The 8926-nt window shown below is 51.7% G+C and overlaps 1 protein-coding gene across 1 annotated transcript; it reads right to left on the bottom strand.

The window, feature by feature from the left end:
• Positions 1-3584: 3584 nt before the first annotated feature.
• LOC104522739 (alpha-1-acid glycoprotein 8-like) lies at positions 3585-8926 on the bottom strand. Its single transcript, XM_029084298.1, has 6 exons — positions 8588-8926; positions 7891-8033; positions 7138-7211; positions 6338-6448; positions 5463-5566; positions 3585-3719 (listed from the first exon to the last, which is right to left on the bottom strand). The coding sequence occupies exons 1-6, from the start codon at positions 8924-8926 to the stop codon at positions 3585-3587; spliced, it is 906 nt and encodes a 301-aa protein (XP_028940131.1).

Here is an 8926-nt window from a genome sequence, read left to right on the forward strand (position 1 = left end):
ATTGTGGGCTACTTAGTTGATAGGATCTGGCTTCTGAGGCCTGTGAGATCCTCATCCAACTTTTCATTTTGGGCAAGATGGACCAGCGTTGCATTCCACTGTTTTACTGCTTAAAGCATATTTATTTTGTATTTATTTGAACAGAGTTATGTCAGACTATTTTTATAGACTTGTTGAAATATTGTTACTGTGCTTGTATTTCTCCTGTTTTAAAAAGTTCTCTATTTTTTTTCTCTTACATCACATAGCCGAGTTGTGGGGAGGGATGCTACAAGTTACTTGTGTACTTCCCCTTTGGGACTTGGACTGCCTTTCCCACATCTTGGGTTGTTGCTGGAGGACCTCAGCCCAGAGAAATTCTGTAGCAAGAAGCCATAGGAGAGAAGGGAGCTGGTGAGGAGCAGTACCTGGGGAGGAGGGGAGAGGGTGCACTGTGAGGCTCGCCTTAGTTTTGGAACTGCCTCTGTGTGTGGCTGAAAGGCTTTTGGGTGGATGGCTAAAGTTGGGAAGTAGAAGGTCTGTGGATGTTGGATGTCACGACAGCTAATTGAGAGCCACCTCTAATTGAGAGCCACCTCTGGGAATTTTTAGGTAAGGGGGGGAGGGGAGAAATCTCAGGGACTAAAGGAAATGCAAGTTTCCAGAGAGATGGAAAGAAACTTGCACTTGGGACACCAGCTGCTGCAGTTGTGCTTTGAGGGTGAATCTGCAGATCCTGCTGTTCAGCCAGTGCTCTTCACATGCAAACAGGCACTGTGGAGAAGTGTGTGAGAAATCGGGAAAGGATTTGCTAGCACTCAGCAGCTGCTTTTTTGCTAACAGATTTTGGTGGTTCATGGAGAGTCTTCCAGGTGAGGCTCTCTGGAAATTTAACCAATCTGGATTTAGTGATATGATTTTTTTCCACCCCCCTTCTTGAGATCTGTTGTAAATTCTGCAGTGGCTCCTTCCTACCAGTGTGGCCTAATGGGAATATGAATATCAGAATGCAAAAATCAATGCAAAATGACAACCATCTTTGTAGCTGTAACCACAAATTGTTATAATGCGAATCTAACTCGAATTCTTCATGTAGGGAACAGTCTGCTAATAAAGGTCTGTAAAAGAGATACCATGTGTCTGCATGTCTTTCCCAATGTGTTTTATTGGTGCTGTTTGTCACCAGACTCTTCCTGGGATGATTCTCATCAAGGATTCTGGCACTGGGAAGGATTCTCCCTGTGAGGACCTGGGAGAACAGAATTCTTAAAGGCAAAAGCAGCAAAGCTGAGATCAAGGTGGATGATGGTAGTGATGAGTCAGGGATGTTCAGATACTGTTAACCTGTCCCTGAGTGTTGCTGGACTTTGCTCTGTCTGTGCAGTATCCATAACTCTCTGTTCAGGAAAGTGCATTTCCCAGAAAAGCTGGAAACTCTTCAGTTCAGTGATGCCCTCACAGAATCATTTAAGGTTGAAAAAGACCTCTAAGATCATTAAGTCCAATGGTCAACCCAACACCACCACGCCCACTAAACCATGTCCCTAAGTGCCACATCTACACGTCTTATAAATAACTCCAGGGATGGTGACTCAACCACTTCCCTGGGCAGCCTGTTCCAATGCTGGATATCCCTTTCAGTAAAGAAATTTTTCTTAATATCCCATCTAAACCTCCCTTGGTGCAACTTGAGGCCATTTCCTCTTGTCCTGTCACTTGGGAGAAGAGACTGACACCCACCTCACTGCAATCTCCTTTCAGGAGTAGAGAGCAATAAGGTCACCCCTCAGCCTCCTTTTCTCGAGAACCTGGCTTTACAGGGTTTTCAAAAGACAGGCTTTGTGCAATGTTTTCTTAAACAAATAAAAAAAACCCCAACCAGGAGCTATCCTGAAGGTCACTCAGGAAACACACCTGGTAGTGCAAATGGCCTCTGATTTGGGTAACAAAACTTGCCGCGGGGACCAGACTGGCTTTGTTGGTTCCTTATGTCTCTGACTGTAATTCAAGGCTTTTATTCAGCTATAAATCATCTTCTAAAGTCTGGGTCCTTGTAATCTGAGCCACTGCTCTCCAGCGGTGTCAGCTTCGGTCAGCTGAGACGCTTACCCACGCTCTCTGGACTGCAGCGCTCAGGGCTGCTGGCAGCATCCCCTCTCGCACCTCGCTGCCCTCTCCTACCCTTTCTTTTCTTTCTTTTCTCCTACCCTTTTAGGAAGAAGTTCTTCACTGTGAGGGTGGTCAGACACTGGACCAGGTTGCCCAAGGAAGCTGTGGCTGCTCCTCCCTGGAAGTGTTCAAGGCCAGGCTGGATGAGGCTTTGAGCAACCTGGTCTAGTGGAAGGTGTCCCTGCTGCTGGCAGGGGGGTTGGAACTGGCTGATCTTTAAGGTCCCTTCCAACCCAAACCATTCTATGATTCTCTGTCTCGCTTCTCCAGGTGGGGCTTATGTTTCATGTCACAAGCTGATAAAGATGTGTGTGCAGCGAGGGCTGGCCAGGTACCAGTGCCCTGAGACCAGGAGGGAGTTGGCTGTACTTGACCTTATAAAACTCATTTTTAGGACAGGAATCGGGCCAAAGGCTGAGCTGAAACGCTGCCCAGGACACGCTGCCATACGGGGACAGGCACCCTGGTGCTGCAGAGGGAGGAGCAGAGCTGTCTTCTTCACTGTGTTCCCTCCAGCTTTTCTCTTTTTCTTCCTTTTTAAGGAAGAGAGATATTTTCAGTGCTTAATTACTAGGTTAGAGCTGAGACTGAATTACTTTACAATCACGCAGCAAAAGCAGGCTCTTTTTAAACCTCCCCTGCTTTCACAAACACAGAGGGACAGAGCTGTCCTCCCCCTGGGGCCGGGGTGTGATAAGGGGTGTCGGAGCACAGGGGCTGTCCCGCAGGCATGGAGAGAGAAACTTGAGTCTTGGGACTGGAACCTTCTCACCTCCAGAGTGCTGAGCTTCCTGGGAAATGAGGAAACATGCATTTTTTCTCTGGGAAGGTAAAAATCCAGCCTGGGCTAGGTTAGCACCCCCTCATCTCTGGCCTGAGGATAATTTTTCAGCATTGTCCTGTTATATTGCAAACCTTGCTGGGGCTGGAGGTTATCGGGAAGCTTTCGCCTGGTCCAAAGGGTTTGGGTGGGAACATCTGCCCCAGCTGGGCTGCTTCTGGCAGTCAAGCTGCTCTCAGGAGAATTGGGTGGTTGCTTCTAGCTAAGACTCTTCCTCAGACTGTACAGTTAAAGATAAATTTCTAACCTTTTATATATTCCAGTTACTCATCAAATGCTTGGTGCACTCATTTAAAACAGTTAATGATTGCCCTCTCCTGGTTAGCCTCCATTACTGCTTCATTGAAGTACTGCTTTTTTAGTTGAGCTCTTGCGAGCTTGGTGTGAAGCTGAGCAGACTGGAGTCAGCACTGAAAACACTTCCACGCGTCACCTTGTCCTGCATCCCTCATTGCTTCAGGTTGACTTTTCCCGGCTCCTAGTTGAATGATGCACAAAGTGAACTGAATGTTCAATTCCTTTTTGCAAGCCCCTGACCTCTGCAGAACCCCTGCTCTCCAACATCTCCACAAGGCATCGAGTTTGAGTGAAACTTTTATTGCCTCGGGTGGTGTTCGTTACCCGCCCTTCCAGGCTGCTGTGTCCCTGGAGGAGGTGACGCTGTGACCGCAGCCGCGGGCTCCGTGCACGGGCTGTTTCGTTTGTCATCTTCTTTGGTTTGACACAGCTCCTTCCAAAACACCAAGGGGATAAGTTGAACTGTCAGCGCACCAGCAGGAAAGAATTTACTGAAGAAAGGAGTATTTTTATTTTCCTTTTTATCTGATTATAAGTCTAAGAGGGCCTAGAGAAGCTACGGGCTTCCCCACGCTGCCCCGGGCACGGATGCTGCTTGTCTGGGTGCTGAGCTGCTGCTGGTGCCATTTTCCATGGCTGGGCTGTAAAGAGGAAACCAGGTTTCTGGAGCAGAGCTGTGCTATGCTGGTGGGTCAGCAAGCTCAGAAGGAAAGTGGGGTTCAATCTTTTTAAGAAATAAAAAGCTTATGTTACCCAGGCACTCAGAATTAGTGTGGTTTAGGCTTTGCTAATGCCTTGGGCTGACATAGGGATGCGTGAGTCTCTGCTCTGTTCTCATCCATCTCTTTCAGCCTGGTGACAAAAGTCCCCAAAATATTTTCTGCATTTGTTTAATCTATTTCATTCTACTCCTCAAATGCAGTGTCCTGCCTCGTGGCCAGGCACAAAACCCTTCTCTGCTAACAGCAATTGCCCTGGAGCTTGTAAAGACAAACAGTTCTGGCTGATTCCACTCATCCTGGCTTTCTCTAAATGTAATTTGCCTTGCCCAATTTTAAATGGGATCCAGCTGTTAATGTGAGGAGCTGGGCTCTGCCTCCCAGGTGCTGCTTGTTGCCTAACGAGGAGAGGAGACCTGCCCCTGCCTCAGCCCCAGCCCCACCATGAGGATTTCAACCAGTGCCTGTGTCCCTGTCCCCAGTTCCCCCAAACCTGTGGGGGATAATTCTAAGAGCAGTATGTTGAGGCTGGGGAGTGTTGGGGGGTATGTTGGGTCCTGTTCAGCAGCTTGGAGTGGGGTTTTGGGTACTTCTGGAAGCTCAGAGGCTCCTGCTGTGGATGAGCAAACAGCCAGGACAGGAATGGACGGACAGGACAGGGAAAGGTAAGAGATTTTTTCACCCTTCTTTTTGCAACAGGGACCCCTGTCAAGCTGGCTTGGGGACTGGGTCATTTGCAGGACAAAATGTCCTAAATCAGGTGGCAGAGGTTGGGACTGGGGCTGGGTCTGGTTAACGTTTCAATGGAAAAACTAAAGGGAAAATTATGGTTTTGTGGGATCTGATGGTGTTGCCTCTTTCCTGATGTCCCATGGGGCCAGGAGCTCAGGGCTGGACCCCAGCCCAAAAGGACCCTCTGGGCTGGACACCCCCATGCTGGGGAGGGAGGGGGACTGGCTGGAGGGATCTTCCTGAACCCCATTTACAGCCACTCACACAGCACCTCGGGGTGCCAGGAAAGCAAATCCTGATCTCAAAACAACCCAAGGTTTTTAGGGGTTTAAATTGCTGAAGTGGGGCTGTGCAGCACCTCAGGGTGCTGGCCCTTCCTGCCCCTTGCTAGGGGTGGCTGGCCTCTGCTGGGGGGGAAAAATGGGGAATTTTGGAGCAAGAATCCTGTGCTTTAACTATCCCAGCCCTGGCAGTTTTCCCACTGCAGACACTCAGGTGCAGGTATTTGCTTTGAGGACTCAGGTATCTGTGAGGGGTGTTATTTTAAGCCACCATCGCTGTTGAAGCAAGCCTGCCTTTACTTAGTCCCCTCAATCATTTCCACCACCTTTAAAATCTCTCTCTGAAACCCCAGTTTGGTGGCTGGAGCTGCAGCCCGGGGTCTTGGCACCCCTGCCTGGGTTGGTGGCTGTGGTGGCTCTGCCCACCCGTCAACATCCACGTACCGTTTTCCACGGCGCGTACACGATCTCCTCTTGGCTCAGCCCCAGGCGCTTGGCTTGGTGCTCAAACTCTTCCCGGTGAGCTGTGCTCACACTCAGGTTTCGGGCTGGGAAAGGAGAAGCATTTATCAGGTGTTAAATGTGGACTGGTGGCCTTGGCGTGGCCCTTCATGCCACATCCCTGCCCTCTCTGCCTCCCTTCCCTGTGCTCCCGCCAACGCTTGCTGCTGCTGTGGTCTCTGCTGGGGTCTCGTGCTCTGGTGAATACACCTTGGGCGTCACTTTTTTCCACCCTCTCCCCAGTTAGCTCTGGTCTTGTCTGCTTTAGGGGGCTGCAGGATAGTCTGAGACTCCTGGAGCATCAGGAGTGATCAGGGCTGAGTGTGGAGGTGGTTTGCTAAATGTGTTTTTTGAACTCTTAAGCAACTGCTTGGCAGCTTGGAAGGGCAATGGGAAACCTTATCAAGGTCTAAAACGCTGCTTGGTGGGGTTGTGGGTAGATCTGATCAGCTTTGCCTGTGTCAGTACTGCAAAGCCACGTGCTCTGCCCTGGGAGGTAAGTAACAAAAAATCATGGTTGGCTTGAAAATATTGAGATTTGGCAATGATACCGGTGCTGAACTGTACGTGCTTCCTGCTCTCTGGGTGTTTATGGCGTAAGTGGGTTTTGTCTTTAACTTGCTCTTCCTGCTCTGCCAAAAGATTTCGGTTTTAATGGGATTTGTAAATACTCCCGTGATCCTGGGAGTGGTGGTCTCAGGAAAATGAGTGACTGTTGGTGGAAACCAAGCTGCTGTGTGGTTTTAGCTGATAATTTTAGGTGCCTGTTTTGGTGTCCCACTGTAGCTTTAGGTTATTTTAGGGTGGAGTTTACATACCATAGAGATACAGTCCCAAATACGTCCTTTCTCTTTGCAGTTGGTACTGGATGAGTAAAAGGTCTTCAGAGCTGAGGTTCATCAGTGTCCCCACAGTTTGCTGGGTCTTGGCTTCAAGAGAAGAGAATCAATCAGGGTTGGGAACAGCAGTGATACTCAAATTTGCAGTGCTGCAGCAGTGACAAACTGCAGCCTGGGCATGGGCAATGCCCACAGTCCCTGGGATCTGACGTGGTGCGAGTCGTTTGGCTCTCAATTTATGTGAATTTTATTTCCTAAGTGTGGGCCTGGGGTGTGAAGGAGCCAAAGCCACCCAGCTCCTGTGTTATGGTTGCAATGTGCTGGGCTCGCTGGGGCTCGAGGTGTGAGCAGGGGGAGCTGCAGAAAAGTGAATCAGCTCTGCCCTGCTCGCAGCGACGTGGACTCGGTGTGGTCAGTGCAAACTGCAGCTCTGGGGTTTGCAATTCCCACCCCAAACGGCTCACCCCCTTTCCTCAGTGAGGAGGAAACGATTTCAGAGCTGAAACCTGCTGTAAATGTTGCCCTCCTCTCCCACAGGGATTGTGAAATGACTTTACAAACGAGGCGGTCTCCTTCCCTGCAATGCCAGTGGGTTTGCTCATTGCTGTGTGGGGTTTAGACCCGGGGAGCTGTTTGGAGTCCACTGAGGCTTCATAGTGACCCAGGAATAAAATGCATCAGATGATGTAAGACATGGACATGGGCCCTTTGTGTGTCTCAGCTTGTGAGAAAAATGGGTTGTGATAACCCCGACAGCCGTGCCCGCTGGTGCTGCTCACCGTGCTTCACCAGCGTGGTGTTCCCAGCCCTGATTTCAAAGTAGGTGGAGTTGTTGGTGAGACATTGGTCCCCCCTGGAGAGAGAGGGAGAGAGGGGAAGGAGTGACATGGGGAAGGAGAGTGGAGACCCTCCACGTGGCTGGAAAGGACCAGCAAAGCCCTGGCTCTGTCCCTGCACGGGGCACGTGTCCCCGGCTGTGAGACGGGAAGGCGGCTGTGCTGGCTCCTCTGCAGGGTTGAAATAAACCTTTTCTCCCTGGCATTGCCTGACCTCCACCCACAGCTCGTGCCCTCAGCCTGGCCCTTGCCCTGGCTCCTTGGTGCTGAGATGTTTTTCACCCTGGTGGTGCTGGCACAGAAAAAATTCATCCCCTTAAGCTCTGACCCTGGGGAGGGAGCAGCTTTTGCTGCCTGGCAGAGTTAGCAGCCGCTGCACAGGGACCTCTGGAAACGTCTTCTGCTATGGAGAGGTCTTCTCCTTGTCAGTATCCTCCACATTTGCAGGGCTTGGTGCCTGCAAGAGCCCTGTGCCCTGCAAAATTCGCCTAAACCTGGTGGCTGTTGGAAGAAATAAATCAACGAAAGGGTAAAGAAGAGAGGGGATGGGAGATCATGCACGGAGCAGCCAGGAGAGACTCTCTCTTTGGGAAAACCAGCATGAAACTGTGCTCATGTTGTGTTGGGATGGCTGCGAGGGCTGCAGCGTGCGGGAGGAGAGGGGTTGGGGTAGAGACCCCGGGGGCTGCATCTTACACGGCCACGCGCTGGGTGATGAGCAGCTCCCGCTCCCTGGCACGGGGCTCCACGTCGAGGTGGCCGTGGTCGATGAGCAGCAGCTCCAGGAGGTGCTGGGGGAACTGGGCAGCCCCAGCCACGTACAGCCACGTCCCCAGCAGCTGTGGGGAGAGAGGGGCAGGGTGATGAGAGCTTTGGGGTTTGCAGGGGGAGCTTTGGGGAGATTTCCATCCTTCCCGTGGTGAAATTGTTATTTTTGACCTCGGGTCTCTGCTGAGCTCTCCCTCTTGTGCTGCACTGACAGCAACAAAATGAAACCTGTGCAAATATCCAGGGGGGAAAAAAAATAGCTGAACGTGGGGATTGGGAAATGGTGCTGGTGTTGGCTGCAGTGCCCTGGGTGGTGCAGAAGGGTCAGGACAGTCCTGTGCTGTCGTGGGAGATTTACACCAAAAAATACCCAGCCAGCCCCCCTTGTTTGGACGTCACCTTTGGGACCTGCTGGGTGCCCGTGAGAAAACGGGCTAATTCGAGGTGTTTTGGAAAGCAAATGTTTCCCATTTGTTCCAGATGTTTTCCTGAGGGTGCCTCAGCAGATGTGCTGGGGGGGTAAGGGAGGGTTTCCCCCTTTCCCAGGGGACAGTGAGGTTTAGCAGAGGACCCACAAACTCGTTGCTGGAGTGGGGCAGCCCCGTGGGGCTCAGGTCTCTCCTACCTTCGATGCCGTGGTGTTGTCCGTGGTGTTGTCGGGGTGCTGTGGGCGGGGGGCTCTGCAGGGGAAGGTGACCACGGGCAGCAGTGCCATGAGGTTGAGGATGGCGGCGACCCCGACCGCAGCCCGAACGCAGCCCCGGACAGACGGACGGACACGCTCGCTCGGCCGTTTGCTTTTGCAGCTGCGAGGGGGGACGGGACGTGCCAGGGGCTGGTGGCTCTGCCCCGGTGACGCAACCAGCGCCTTTTGGGGACGTGGCCAAGGCAAGAGCCGCGTGTCCGGCACTGAGCTCAGCGCTTGCCCTGGCCTCGACCGTGGCTGCCGGTGGTGAGCACCCAT

Source organism: Antrostomus carolinensis, unplaced genomic scaffold (genome assembly GCF_000700745.2).
Source record: "Antrostomus carolinensis isolate BGI_N321 unplaced genomic scaffold, ASM70074v2 scaffold30443, whole genome shotgun sequence".
Lineage (NCBI taxonomy): Eukaryota > Metazoa > Chordata > Aves > Caprimulgiformes > Caprimulgidae > Antrostomus > Antrostomus carolinensis.

Coding starts and splice junctions, on each gene's coding strand:
- LOC104522739 (XM_029084298.1), bottom strand. CDS start 8,926: ATGGGTGCTCACCACCGGCAGCCACGGTCGAGGCCAGGGCAAGCGCTG. Junction 8,034..8,587: donor ACAACACCACGGCATCGAAG/GTAGGAGAGACC, acceptor CTCTCCCCACAG/CTGCTGGGGACGTGGCTGTA. Junction 7,212..7,890: donor ATCACCCAGCGCGTGGCCGT/GTAAGATGCAGC, acceptor CTCTCTCTCCAG/GGGGGACCAATGTCTCACCA.